The sequence below is a fragment of the Ranitomeya imitator genome, chromosome 5 (assembly GCF_032444005.1).
Source record: "Ranitomeya imitator isolate aRanImi1 chromosome 5, aRanImi1.pri, whole genome shotgun sequence".
NCBI lineage: Eukaryota > Metazoa > Chordata > Amphibia > Anura > Dendrobatidae > Ranitomeya > Ranitomeya imitator.
Genome location: NC_091286.1, coordinates 315,477,825 through 315,493,772, shown reverse-complemented (window position 1 = coordinate 315,493,772; position 15,948 = coordinate 315,477,825). Strand labels below are relative to the sequence as shown.

The 15,948-nt window shown below is 43.4% G+C and overlaps 1 protein-coding gene across 4 annotated transcripts in view; it reads right to left on the bottom strand.

Annotated features, from left to right (window-relative positions):
* The window catches only part of USP45 (ubiquitin specific peptidase 45), a 196,510-nt gene that overhangs the window by 29,593 nt on the left and 150,969 nt on the right, over positions 1 to 15,948 (bottom strand). For all 4 annotated transcript variants that reach the window (XM_069726315.1, XM_069726316.1, XM_069726317.1 and 1 more), the window contains one exon: positions 15,307 to 15,394. In XM_069726315.1, coding sequence (XP_069582416.1) covers positions 15,307 to 15,394 — 88 coding nt within the window. The remainder of the gene's footprint in view (positions 1 to 15,306; positions 15,395 to 15,948) is intronic.

Genomic DNA, 15,948 nt, shown 5'->3' with positions numbered 1-15,948 from the left:
TTCTGATTTCATGACAGACATTGAGAAAACCATGTATGTGTATTTTTATATAGTGCATGCAAGCTTCTATTTTCAACTGTACTTGAAACACAGATGTTTGATTGAGGTCTTAGGGACATCTTTTTCAGTGAATTTTGTGTCATTTTTTTCACTTTATTTAGTTGTTAAAGTTGGAAAGTCTTTTCCAGCAGAAATGCCTCAAGGACTGAAGAGCTTCTTTTCCACATGAACCCCTCCACCCCCAGCACATTGTGCATTTCAGACACAAGGAAGCTTATTCAGTTAGTATTAGAGAAGAATCTGCAGTAAAAATCCATGTAATACATTATGTGCAAACGTGATCTTATATTATATACACACACACACACACACACACACACACAGAACCTGTATATAAACACACACCCATACATACAGTTGTGGCCAAAAGTATTGACACCCCTGCAATTCTGTCAGATAATACTCAGTTTCTTCCTGAAAATTATTGCAATCACAAATTCTTTGGTATTATTATCTTCATTTAATTTGTCTTAAATGAAAAAAACACAAAAGAGAATGAAGCAAAAAGCAAAACATTGATCATTTCACACAATACTCCAAAAATGGGCCAGACAAAAGTATTGGCACCCTCAGCCTAATACTTGGTTGCACAACCTTTAACCAAAATAACTGCGACCAACTGCTTCCGGTAACCATCAATGAGTTTCTTACAATGCTCTGCTGGAATTTTAGACCATTCTTCTTTGGCAAACTGCTCCAGGTCCCTGATATTTGATGGGTGCCTTCTCCAAACTGCCATTTTTAGATCTCTCCACAGGTGATCTATGGGATTCAGGTCTGGACTCATTGCTGGCCACCTTAGAAGTCTCCAGTACTTTCTCTCAAACCATTTTCTAGTGCTTTTTGAAGTGTGTTTTGGGTCATTGTCCTGCTGGAAGACCCATGACCTCTGAGGGAGACCCAGCTTTCTCACACTGGGCCCTACATTATACTGTAAAATTTGTTGGTAGTCTTCAGACTTCATAATGCCATGCAAACGGTCAAGCAGTCAAGTGCCAGAGGCAGCAAAGCAATCCCAAAACATCAGGGAACCTCCGCCATGTTTGACTGTAGGGATTGTGTTCTTTTCTTTGAATGCCTCTTTTTTTCTCCTGTAAACTATATGTTGATGCCTTTGCCCAAAAAGCTCTACTTTTGTCTCATCTGACCAGAGAACATTCTTCTAAAAAGTTTCAGGCTTTTTCAGGTAAGTTTTGGCAAACTCCAGCCTGGCTTTTTTATGTCTCGGGGTTAGAAGTGGGGTCTTCCTGTGTCTCCTACCATACAGTCCCTTTTCATTCAGACGCCGACGGATAGTACGGGTTGACACTGTTGTACCCTCGGACTGCAGGGCAGCTTGAACTTGTTTGGATGTTAGTCGAGGTTCTTTATCCAACATCCGCACAATCTTGCGTTGAAATCTCTTGTCAATTTTTCTTTTCCGTCCACATCTAGGGAGGTTAGCCACAGTGCCATGGGCTTTAAACTACTTGATGACGCTGCGCACAGTAGACAACATTCAGGTCTTTGGAGATGGACTTGTAGCCTTGAGATTGCTCATGCTTCCTCACGTTAATGTTTTGTATTCTGATTCAAAACTATGCCTCCAGGACAAAATAAACAGTTAGAAATATATATATATATATATATATATATATATATATATATATATACACACACATGTATATATATATATATATATATATACACACATGTGTATATATATATATATATATATATATATATATATATATATATATATATTTATTTATTTATTTATTGTCACAGGGCAGAAATAGGAAAGCAGGAGATGAGGAATCTGGGCCCCTAAACTGCCCCTCAGGCTAGGGGAGGCCCTGTCTTTCCTTAACTTGGGGGTACCCTTGAAGGTAAGGAGGCCCAAGTCACCGACCTGCCCCTGTCTCCTGTTAAACCCTGTACTAAACCCCCAACCCCCACCCCAGGGGGGTGAACAGTGTAAACAGCACCACAAAGCAAATAAACAGGAATAAACAATATAAGAGTGAGGGGAACACTATACCAAAAGGTGAATGCACAAACTACAAAATAACAGAACTCAGAACTTAGCTTGTGCACGCCGCTGCAGACTCCACAACAAAAATAGTACAGCAACTGAGCTCCAAACACCAGACTTGGCTGACACCAGGGAGCTGCTACTGCGAGGTTGGTCTCCTGAAAGGAACTGTATAACCAACAGTCAGCTGAAGCACCAGGTGACCTTATAAAGGATGGTGAGAGTGGTCACAAACATCAGCTGACCCAGCAGCAATGCAATAACACCAGCGGCCACTCGGGGGAGAAAACTGCATTAACCCCCAATGACCAGAAAGGAAAAAAGGTTTAAATCTGAGGGAAACCAGATCTGCCACAGATCCAAACATGGATCGTGACATATATATATTTTAGTCCTGAAACAAAACAGAGACAGATTATAGGCCTGTTTCAGACCTCTTTCTAATCTGGCCAGGGCAAATGCACAGTCCTAAATTAAGAACGTGTTGCTCAGACTTCCAATCCCCCACCTTGTTCCAGTGGTGTCCACCAGTACCATACATGATTGTGTCAGCAAATTAGTGGGCTCAGCGTTCAGATGACTAATGCAACAAGACGCATCAATTCTAGATTTGGATGAGGCCACTTGAACAGCAGGGAATTGGAAAGAAATGTAACTGCGCATTCCATGTATATAATGATCCCCTCTACCAAGTCAGTTTTGAAAAAAGGAGTCGAAGCCCCTTTAACGCCTTAAAAATTACAATGCTCAATATTGTACTGCACGTGGTATGAAAAATTAAATGCAGACTGATGACTCATCCATCACAGAAAGATACCTAATATAGGGCTCTTATTACATCATAGTGGTAGATCCCCTTGAAAAGTCCACACCTCCATCACATATTTCATCATTTTTATGAAAAATAAATATTGTAGCATTCTACGCCTTTATGAAAATTACGGACACAATGAAGAAAACTTGACAGAGTGCATTGTATTCAACTACAATGCAGTCTGTCAAATCTGTGATGGAGGTGTGGACCTTTCAAGGGGATTTACCACTATGATGTAACAAGAGCGCTATATCAGGCCACAAATAACTTTAGAAATCATGTCTGTATTACAAGTAACTGGTAGTGATAGAACAATGTTTAATCCCGGTGCCAATGTACCAAGACTGGTCCTGGAGCGCCATCACTCATCCCTGCATTTCGTTTCCATCATGCCCACAGCGGTATGATTGACAAACAGTGGGTGCAGGGAGAGCATGGATGAAGAATTCGATCTTCTCTTCCTCTCTGATCACGCTGGTTTGTCAATCATGCCGCCGTCATTGTCATACAAGCAAAATGCAGCAATGAGTGATGGCGCTTCCGGACCAGTCTGAGTACATAAGCATCGGGATTAAACATGTTGCAGTTCATGAAAAAAAATAAGTAAATAAAATGGTAAGCTCCCTTGTTACGAGAAGCGTGTAGAGCAGTTACCAACAATAACTATGGCTCTGGAGCCCTATCCTACTGTGCCATGTTGTAAGAAACAAGATTTCCTTGATCTGCTGATCAGGGCGAATCCCAGAGGTGAGACACCACTGATCAGCAAGTTATCAGCTACCCTGGATGTGGGTGATAACTTGTTTTCACTAGACAACTCCATTATTCGTACAAGGACAAAAACAGTAGGTAGCAGGGCTTTAATGGGTGTGTGGTGGGCAGAAAGCCTGCAGTGGCATTAGCACTTGTATTCTATGTTCCAGAACCACATAAAATCTCTCCCATTACACACACATGAGATCATTAAACAAATTAGCACACAATAAAACTATTGCCTATATGTTCATAAATAATGACCATTAAATACTGGTGGCAATTTCACCATAATGGAGTGTAGTTATTCCATCCAAAATCACTAATCTATGTGAAGCTCATATTGCTTCACCCACTCATTCGCTTTCCCTAGAATCTGACCATTTACCATTTTACTACTGGTAGGAAATATCAATAGAAGTTTTTTCCTCCCCAAGTAGTCTGTCCCAATGCTTTGAACATCTGCAGAAGCAAAGAGGCAGCCATATCCGGCCACGTTGTAAGAGAATCTGAGAGCAACAAAATTGCTAAATGACATTTACGACCCCAATAGTCAATATCATCAGTATCGCCTTACTTGAGAAGCCTTCAGACTGGCGAAATTTCGAAAAGATTTGCTATACCTGAACTACCTTCCAATCTGAGCAGACAGAACAGAAGACTAGTAACACACAATGTGAACCTCGTGCACGCGAGATCTTCATAAGATGAAGCAGAGGAGGAAACCTTGTGTCACAGACTGTTTCGAGACCTATTCCATGGTCAGTCTTGTGAATCTTCAAAGCAAAATAGGGTCGCACAACATCAAGTAAAACAATAGATTTTCTAAGGTAAAATGTAGCAGAGCAACTAGTCTTAACTGCAATCTAAGCCTTCTTCAGAGAAGCTCTTACACTTGTGTGACAAGTGGCCTCTGCAGTGCGTATAATAGCTTTACAAGTAAGACATAGAAACAGAACAGGCATGTGGAGTTTCAAGGAAAGCAATTATTTAGTGTTATGTTTGGTACAATACAGCTAAGGGTCAATTGTCACTTACATTTGAAACCTCGGGTCTCAAGGTCTGACACCTGGTTCAATTTGCTTATTTATAAAAGGGAAGACCTCAAGACCTATACTTGGAAATAAAAGGGATGCTAAATGAAATCAGAATCTGCTTGTCCTCGTGCATAGAGGTGTATGCCAGGCATGCAATCTTCAAAATTGGAGTTTGGGTATAGAAAACCATCCTTTATGAAAGGAAATTGCCTGTCTTGCTCATAAAGTAAAGTGCTGAAAATACATATAAATGGAGTGGTAGCTGATTGTACTGATAAAGAGAGGATTATATGTAGCTACAATATATCACAGCATTGTATCTGCCCCTACCAAACCTTGCCAGGTAACGTCGGTGTAATAAGTACTAAGCACATTGGACCCAATCAGAAGAGTTTTCTCCACATTTCTGGCAGAAAAACACTTTGTAAAGGTTGCAAAATTTAGAAACTTTTGGAGAATGCTGTTGTGTCTGGATTGTGTAAATTTTCACCAAAGTCCCAGCAAGAGCTGCCAAAATGGGTGGAGCACGGGCAGCTCGTGGCGAAGCTCACCCGCCTGACAAAGTTTCCAAAAGTTACATCACCATAGTGGCGTACCTTAAGCCCGAAATGAACTCCAATCCCTCACCGGAGTAACATTTCTGGTGAGGCACATGCCAATGGTAAGTTTTGTTTAAACCATTAAAGAGGTTACGGGGGACTTATTTTTTTCTACTATTGGGTAAACCAAGGAAAATAGTTGAAAACTACTTACCTGTTCTGTTGTGCGCTGATCTCTCCTGGGTCCAAGCAATCACAGAACTGCTCCTGGTGACAAATCTTTCACTTCATGTGATGTCACGACAGAGCAGTTTCTTCTCTTCCGCTCTGCTCTGTTGATGGGCAGTCAATGCTGATGTCAAGTTGATTGACAGCCAGCTCCCTGCTGTGACTTAAGGTACCGTCACACTGGACAATATCGCTAGCGTCCTGGCTAGCGATATCGTCCAGTGTGACACGCAGCAGCGATCAGGCCCCTGCTGTGATATCGCTGGTCGGGGCAGAAAGGCCAGGACTTTATTTGGTCGCTGGCTCTCCCGCTGACATCGCTGAATCGGCGTGTGTGACGCCGATTCAGCGAGGTCTTCGCTGGTAACCAGGGTAAACATCGGGTTACTAAGCGCAGGGCCGCGCTTAGTAACCCGATGTTTACCCTGGTTACCATCGTTAAAGTAAAAAAAACAACCACTACATACTTACCTACCGCTGTCTGTCCCCGGCGCTGGGCTTCTCTGCTCTGGCTGTGAGCGCTGGGCAGCCGGAAAGCACAGCGGTGACGTCACCGCTCTGCTTTCCGGCCGCTGTGCTCACAGTCAGTGCAGGAAAGCACAGCGCTGGGGACAGACAGCGGTAGGTAAGTATGTAGTGGTTGTTTTTTTTACTTTAACGATGGTAACCAGGGTAAACATCGGGTTACTAAGCGCGGCCCTGCGCTTAGTAACCCGATGTTTACCCTGGTTACCCGGGGACTTCGGGATCGTTGGTCGCTGGAGAGCTGTCTGTGTGACAGCTCTCCAGCGACCAAACAGCGACGCTGCAGCGATCCGGATCGTTGTCGGTATTGCTGCAGCGTCGCTTAGTGTGACGGTACCTTTACACTACCTGAGCTGGCACATCAACAGTAAGGAACTCTGCACATGACTTATTCTGAGGGCCTATGCAAGGTATCAGTTTCACTAGCAGATTTATCCCACTACAATTGCCCATGCAATTTAAACTACACTAATTTAGTATGCCTACGCTGAGTAGGCAGTGGAGAGCCAGTTGTCAATCAACATGATTTATGCAGTGATACCCCATCGTCAGAGCAGAGCAGAAGACATGAGACCTACAAGAAAATCACAGGGGTTTTCAGGCACAAAACAAAATCTGGCTATTCTTGTCATAAGTCCCCAGGCCCCCATTACTTACAGTAGATATAATTTGGGTGATTAGCTCCCCTTCAGCCCTCCTTGTGAACAGTTATGGTTTACAGCCTGAACTTCCAGCCAGCTCTTCCTTTGTGCTCACACACTACCACCCTATGTATCCAACCCACTCCACTTCAATTGAACCATCCTGAGACTCTTATATAGTCTCATGATGGATAAATCACAGATTCTCCTTACTAACATTCCTCCCACTTGACCTAATATGTACTGCTCTGACACTCCCACAGTTAATAATATTCCAGGTGCTGGAAATAGCACCACACAGGCTCTGGATACTGTAGGGAAGTAATGAATCAGAGTATTCATGTATTCCAATGCACTCTGGCATTTTGAAAGCCCAGCCCCATCCCCTTTGTCCAAGTCTAAAGTTGATAAGATTACCTGTTCTATGTAGAGCCTGCAATGTTTCTGTGCTCTCCCTCCCTGTACATTATACCACCTGCTGAGGCTTACTGACCATGTCCCCTAGACATCACTGTTTAGAGCTCACTGCAGAGCTGTTGGCTTAAGGTACCGTCACACTAAGTGACGCTGCAGCGATACCGACAACGATCCGGATCGCTGCAGCGTCGCTGTTTGGTCGCTGGAGAGCTGTCACACAGACCACTCTCCAGCGACCAACGATGCCGGTAACCAGGGTAAACATCGGGTAACTAAGCGCAGGGCCGCGCTTAGTAACCCGATGTTTACCCTGGTTACCATCCTAAAAGTAAAAAAAACAAACAGTACATACTTACCTACAGCCGTCTGTCCTCCAGCGCTGTGCTCTGCACTCCTCCTGTACTGTCTGTGTGAGCACAGCGGCCGGAAAGCAGAGCGGTGACGTCACCGCTCTGCTTTCCGGCTGACCGACGCTCACAGTCAGTGCAGGAGGAGAGCAGAGCATAGCGCTGGAGGACAGACGGCTGTAGGTAAGTATGTAGTGTTTTGTTTTTTTACTTTTAGGATGGTAACCAGGGTAAACATCGGGTTACTAAGCGCGGCCCTGCGCTTAGTTACCCGATGTTTACCCTGGTTACCAGTGAAGACATCGCTGAATCGGTGTCACACACGCCGATTCAGCGATGTCTGCGGGGAGTCCAGCGACCAAATAAAGTTCTGGACTTTCTTCCCCGACCAGCGACAGCACAGCAGGGGCCTAATCGCTGCTGCCTGTCACACTGGACGATATCGCTAGCGAGGACGCTGCAACGTCACGGATCGCTAACGATATCGTCTAGTGTGACGGTACCTTTAGGCATTCATAGAACAAACACAAAATCCTTTGCTTTAAACAGACTGTGGCAGAAATTAAAGATGTTGTCCACTACTTTAACATTGATGACCTACCCTTATTGATTTGAATAGAGAGCAGATGTGCAGTACCAGGCCGCAGCCACTATCAGTTGACAGAACAGATCCATAACTGAGCACCTCCAGCAGCCAACGGCACCTAGAACCAGAGGTGTATCTAGGCTTTCAAAATTCAGTTTGGTGCCCCCACCCCCATTCCCCTAAGCACATCTGTAATTTGCACACTTAGTCACATGGCGATGAGCTGCTCTTCCTAATTCTCTCAGTGTTAATGAAAAATTGAGATAAGCACGGAGACAAGCTAGTTGCCACATGACCGTAAGATTGAAAATCGCATATGAGTGAAGTGGCCATGTGATGACTGCTGGAACCAGCAAGCAGAGCTGAATCCTGACAGTGACAATTTTACACGCTGTTAGGATTGGAATCCTACTCCACATATTGTGTTGTTCCCTTCTTGCTTCCCAAACTTGTGTCCTCAAATCTTTCCCCATTACACTAAATCTCCCCCAGCCCCGTTACACTAAATCTCCCACACACAGTAAATCTCCCCCCCACACACACAGCAAATCTGTACCCTCCCCCCCCCCACACGCAGTATATCTCCCCCGTTACAATTAAGGTACCTTCACACTGAACAACATTACAACGATAACGATAGTGATCCGTGACGTTGCAGCGTCCTGGATAGCGATATCGTTATGTTTGACACGCAACACGCAGCAGCGATCAGGATCCTGCTGTGACATCGCTGGTCGGAGCTAGAAGGCCAGAACTTTATTTCGATGTGTTCACTGGTAACCAGGGTAAATATCGGGTTACTAAGCGCAGGGCCGCGCTTAGTAACCTGATGTTTACCCTGGTTACCATTGTAAATGTAAAAATATCAGCGCCGGCCGTAAAGCAAAGCACATCGGTGACGTCACCGCTCTGCTTTACGGCCGGCGCTTACACAGGATGCAGGGGGAGTGCAGGGAAGCGGATGCCGGGGGACGTGACAGGCACCGGAATGTGAGTATGTGTTTTTTTTTTTACATTTACAATGGTAACCAGGGTAAACATCGGGTTACTAAGCGCGGCCCTGCGCTTAGTAACCCGATGTTTACCCTGGTTACCCGGGGACATCTGCATTGTTGGTCGCTGGAGAGAGCTGTCTGTGTGACATCTCTCCAGCGACCACACAAGGACTTTCCAACGATCACGGCCTGGTCGTATCGCTGCTCGTGATCGTTGCTGAGTGTGACGGTACCTTTAATCTTCGGTGTCTTCAGCTCCACTAGTGTGGAGCACTTACCAATATCCTTAGTGCTTCTGCATGTCGAGTGATATCTGCAGCATGATCACATGGCCTGATCACGCTGCTGACGTTGCCCTGACCTGGTGGTCAGAGCTGCAATTGTACTCGCATCTTAAAGACATGAATACAATTGTTTACTGGGACTGGCTCTCAGTTTGGGGAGCAGAGAAAGGCTGACTCCCAGTCCGGGGGATGACAAAATGCAGTTCACCGGGAAAGACAATTTGGACCGCCGCTTTATGCGACACGACAGCCCCCCAGAAACACCTCTGCCTAGAACAGATGATTGATGGGGTTCTAAGTGTCACACCTTCACAGATCACATGTTGATGGCCTATCCTAAGGATAGGTCATCAATGTTAAAATAGTGGACAACCTCTTTAAGGAGCTGGAGCTCACATCATCAAATGTCAGAACTCCGCACCAGAGTAGGTAAATTATGAAGCTTCTTCACACGTGATAGGCTTTACAATGTTTTAATAATCTATGTGACTAGAAAACCCCTTTAAAAGAAACTGCCACCATTGCGATACTTTTCTGCTTCTATACTTGCCAAGGCTGTATGTACTAGCCCTAGGCAAATATTTCAGTTTAAAAAAAAAATAGTGTAAACTGCTTAATGACTTCAGTTTTTGTGTTTTTTTCCTCAACTTCTTCCAAGAGACATTTTTTATTTTTTCCATCGACATAGCCATATGTGCGCTTGTTTTTTTTTGTGGGATAAGTATGAAGTTTTGAGGGAGAAAAAAATTGGTGCAGTAAGATTGTGAGAAAAATGGCATTATGCCATTGATATTTGTGGTTTGTTGCTTACGGTATTAATTCAGGTCAGTACGATTACAGCAATACTAGACTTGCAAAAAAATTAAATACATTTTTATTTGTGCGGTTAAAAAAATTGATACCAAAGTATCTGGGCAGATAAAGAAGAATAGTTCAAAAATAGATTAGATTAGCTTTAGGTTATCAATTGCAGGAGAGGGAGATAACTAGAAAAGAAAAATTATTTGATAATAAAAACAAACAAAATGATGGCACCCTTTAAATCTGCAGGGCAGCGATGGTAAAGTAACTCTTCTCATATGTTTTGCTGGGAGTCATGGCCCATTGGTGGATAACTTTCTTTCCTCTGGTTTTAAAGTCAAAAACTACAAGGGATACAAATCGATAGCCAAGTCACTAAGCTGAACATTAATGGGGTTTAGGGCTATAATTAACTCCCTCTGGTGGGATTAGGGAGTTAAACCATTTATTTAGGTCAAACACAAAAAGCTTTGAATAGTAATGGGGGAGGGAGAGACGTGCAGCGGTAACAAATATAGTCCATATGAATGAAAGCGGTAAGGACAATACACTGGTGACAGGAGTCGTCCATAAACCCTAGTGTCATCTGTCGGGCTGGAACATGCTGTCACCATATAAGCAAAGACAACATGGACTCACACAGCAACACAAGGACAACGCTATATATGGGGAAAATCAAATGCAAAATTTGTGAACTAGCATAAACCGTACACTTAGCTTTACACATTGGATAGATTTTCATATTTGATGAAGAATAAGTTGGTATGGGAGCTTACGGGTTACTAAAGGCAGCACGACGGCCTCATATTATATTAACAAAAAAATGTTATTATATCTCACAAACAGGTAAAGCATACAGGGAATCTTGAAGGGAGTTGTCGACTAATAAAGTCTTCTGCTACCCACAATATACGGTAGGTGATAATTTGCCGATTAGTTAGTGTTTCACCACTTCGACCTTCGCTGATAGGCATATCGGGGTATTTGATGCATTCTACTTAAAATTCTGGGAGTTGCTCAAACTTTTACGTCTCATTCACATATCTGGTTTTCTTCATCTCATTTGTGAAAAAAGATAATTATTTGTTCAGGGTGGCAGATGCATTTCTTTTGGACAGCGTTTCAGTTTTTATCTGCTTTTCACACATGAAAATAAAAAATGATGAACAATTTTCAAAACTTTTTCATCCGACTTCTCAGTGAAACATGGACAGCTCTCGGATGACACACAGATGGCACCCAAGTGCTGTTTTTTCTTTTATTCATGCTTAAAAAGGTCTATCGGGTTGGTAAAAAAAAAAGAAAGCAGATAAAATTATAATAAAAAAAATAACCATCTTGCTGCCAAAGGAATGTACCGGTCAGCACTGGCATTTTAATTTTCATACCATTAAACTGCCCAATTAATGCAGTGATCCAATAACACACAATTATAAATTCTTTAAAGAAATAGAAAATGATTCTGAGGTCGTATTAAATCTAAGCACATTATTTCCAAGGTATCAGCCTTACTAATGATTAAGTCTCTGCACTCTGCCACTAACATTGTACAGCGAGCAAATAAAACAATGGTAAACTACACAACATGACGGTAAATGTCTCTAAAAGCATCCTGGTGGCAGACATATTGCTGTGGGCATTGTTACATCAAGTAACACATGGTCGTGACACTCCACTACAATTGCATGGTTCACAGCTGTGGATTTCCCATGGAAGACAATGCAGCCACAGCCAAGGTACTGCTGGGTAAGATCGACAACTGTTAATGCTTAAGTGCCCCAGACCTGACATCCTAATTTTGTCACATAGTCTATTGCCATGAAAAGGGGGTTATGCGGGGAAAAAAAATTAAGAGCAAAGCTGAGCTTTCAATAGTGCTGCTCCCCTGCTGTGCTGCCCTGGGGGGATACAGAGGATGCTCATACTAATGTACCATTATTGTAAAACAGGCTCTGTAATTGTGGCAGAGGGTGGAATCCAACCCTTATCTGACCAGTATTGGCAATGTCTCCAACACACGCACAAAGCCCCCTTTCAAATGACTCATACACGGGTGAGTGCAGAAGTTTAGCATGTAGTTTTCTGACAGACGTCAAGACCACTGGAAGCATAAATAGGGTCACCAGCAGTTCTTTTCCTCAAGTTCACAAAGCGTGGAGGTGACCTCTGTATAGTGGGTTTATACAGCTATTAGCATGCCTCTTGTCAGATCATAGAACGCAGCCAGATGATAAAACAGGTGTATTTATTCACCTACCATGTCATCATGGGTAAATACCAACAACTGGTCTGTGTGATGCAATTACATATAGATTTGGGGGGTTAAAAAAGAGGCAAATGTGTCCTCTACTGTAGAATATTTTAACTTTACACCAGGGCTGTGGAGTCTGTGTCCAATTTGATGGAGTCGGAGTCAAAGTTGGTATAAAACGGACCGACTCCTAAAATATACACTGCTAAAAAAAATAAAAGGGAACACTAAAATCCCACATCCTAGATATCACTGAATGAAATTTCCCAGTCGTAAATCTTTATTCATTACATAGTGGAATGTGTTGAGAACAATAAAACCTAAAAATTATCAACGTAAATCACAACTAATATCCCACGGAGGTCTGGAGTTGGAATGATGCTCAAAATCAAAGTGGAAAATGAAGTTACAGGCTGATTCAACTTAAGTGGAAATGCCTCAAGACAAGGAAATGATGCTCAGTAGTGGGTGTGGCCTCCACGTGCCTGTATGACCTCCCTACAACGCCTGGGCATGCTCCTCATGAGGCGACGGATGGTCTCCTGAGGGATCTCCTCCCAGACCTGGACTAAAGCATCCGCCAACTCCTGGACAGTCTGTGGTGCAACGTGATGTTGGTGGATGTCCCAGATGTGTTCAATTAGATTCAGGTCTGGGGAATGGGCGGGCCAGTCCATAGCTTCAATGCCTTCATCTTGCAGGAACTACTGACACACTCCAGCCACATGAGGTCTGGCATTGTCCTGCATTAGGAGGAACCCAGGGCCAACCGCACCAGCATATGGTCTCACAAGGGGTACCTAATGGCAGTCAGGCTACTTCTGGCGAGCACATGGAGAGCTGTGCGGCCCTTCAAAGAAATGCCACCCCACACCATTACTGACCCACTGCCAAACCGGTCATGCTGAAGGATGTTGCAGGCAGATCGCTCTCCACGGCGTCTCCAGACTCTGTCAGGTCTGTCACATGTGCTCAGTGTGAACCTGCTTTCATCTGTGAAGAGCACAGGGCGTCAGTGGCGAATTTGCCAATCCTGGTGTTCTGTGGCAAATGCCAAGCATCCTGCACGGTGTTGGGCTGTGAGCACAACCCCCATCTGTGGAAGTCGGGCACTCAGACCATCCTCATTTGTGCAGACACATGCACATTTGTGGCCTGCTGAAGGTCATTTTGCAGGGCTCTGGCAGTGCTCCTCCTGTTCCTCCTTGCACAAATGCTGAGGTAGCGGTCATGCTGCTGGGTTGTTGCCCTCCTACGGCCCCATCCACGCCTCCTGGTGTACTGGCCTGTCTCCTGGTAGCGCCTCCAGCCTCTGGACACTACGCTGATAGACACAGCAAACCTTCTTGCCACAGCTTGCATTGATGTGCCATCCTGGATGAGCTGCACTACCTGAGCCACTTGTGTGGGTTGTAGAGTCTGTCTCATGGTACCACGAGTGTGAAAGCACAACCAACATTCAAAAGTGACCAAAACATCATCCAGAAAGCATTGGTAATGAGATGTGGTCTGCGGTCCCCACCTGCAGAACCACTCCTTTATTGAGTGTGTCTTGATAATTACCAATAATTTCCATCTGTTGTCTATTCCATTTGCACAACAGCATGTGAAATTGATTGTCAAACAGTGTGGCTTCCTAAGTGGACAGTTTGATTTCACAGAAGTATGATTTACTTGGAGTTATATTCTGTTTAAGTGTTCCCTTTATTTTTTTGAGCAGTGTATAACGCATTGGGTTCAGTAGTTCAGTGCAGGATGTGCTGTAAATGTTTTCATAATTTGGGAAAGTTCTGAAATGTCCTATAAATGTCTGTTCTGCACTTTATGTCCATGCTCAGTAGTGACCAGTGCTGTGGAGATGAATCTGTGCTGCACTTCATGTCCATGCTCAGTAGTGACCAGTGCTGTGGAGATGAATCTGTGCTGCACTTCATGTCCATGCTCAGTAGTGACCAGTGCTGTGGAGATGAATCTGTGCTGCACTTCATGTACATGCTTAGTAGTGACCAGTGCTGTGGAGATGAATCTGTGCTGCACTTTATGTCCATGCTCAGTAGTGACCAGTGCAGTGGAGATGAATCTGTGCTGCACTTTATGTACATGCTCAGTAGTGACCAGTGCTGTGGAGATGAATCTGTGCTGCACTTTATGTACATGCTCAGTAGTGACCAGTGCTGTGGAGATGAATCTGTGCTGCACTTTATGTACATGCTCAGTAGTGACCAGTGCTGTGGAGATGAATCTGTGCTGCACTTTATGTACATGCTTAGTAGTGACCAGTGCTGTGGGGTCGGAGACACTGAAGAGTTGGAGGTTTGGCTTACAGACTTCATAGCCCTGATTAACACCACAATCCTCTCTATCCAAATTGGTGGCGCATTATCCGTTAGTTATTGACAGGACTCAAACATGGGACTAAACAGGACATTAGATAGTAACAGTCTTTATTAATATATATTTCAAGCTTTATCATACTGTTTTTCTATTTTCTCCAGCAAGATTTACTCCAGTACTACAGATACTAAATATGAACTATAATCGTAAAATTATAGTCCATTTACACGGACTGACACGACCGCCAATTAGTAAAATTTGACGGTAATGTAACTGCTTGTTTATATATTCATACCAAAGCAAACAAAGTGCACAGAGCGATCTATACTAGATAACTCGGTGTGTATAGGCCGCCATGGTTCTCAGCAGCGTGAGTCCTGTTTACACAAAACGATGCACCACCATTAAAATTATCTTTTATGATGCGCAAAAAAAAATAACATTATCGATGAATGAGCAGTTTTCTTGATCATCGGGTGATGACAGCATGATATACATTGACATGATCTTAACAGCACTCATTATTATCCTGCAGTATAAATGCCCCTTCACTAATTTTGCATAAGCTTCTATCCGCATGTAGCATAAATCATTCTGTATTGTGATCTGTAAAGTGATCAATAACAATCCGACAATTAAAGGGCCTTTATGTACAAAATCCCCCCAAAAAAGCCACTTACCTTTGTTTCTTCCAGACGCAAAGCATCCAGCAAATAGTGAAGCAGTTCTTGGCTATCTTGCTGCTGGAAGGTTTTAAATCGAGGGGCCCTATATAAGAGAGAAAGGTAGATGGCGCTACATCAAGAGTATGCGTGATGTATTTAATAAGAACATAAAGATCATCACAAATGTTAAAGATGTTTCAGCTGTTGTACAGCTGCAGACTTCAACATTATTCTGGAGAGCCAAAATATTGCAGTCAACTAACATAATTGTGTAAAAATGAAAGAATTAAATTCAATCTAAAAACAAAGATTTTTCACAGGTTGCAAAACTGTATAAATAAACATTCACATTAACCCCTTAGTGATGGAGCCACATTTTTGAAATCTGACCAGTGTTACTTTATGTGGTAATAACTGTGCAACGCTTCAACAAATCTCAGTGATTTTGAGATTGTTTTTTTGTGACACATTATACTTTATGATAATCCGTCGTTTTGGACAAAAAACGGATCCTCCAAATGTGCCCGCAGGATGCGTTTTTTTGCCCATAGACTTGTATTGCCGACGGATCGTGACGGATGGCCACACGTCGCGTCTGTCGTGCACTGGATCAGTTGTGTTTTGGCGGACCGTCGGCACAAAAAACGTTCAATGTAA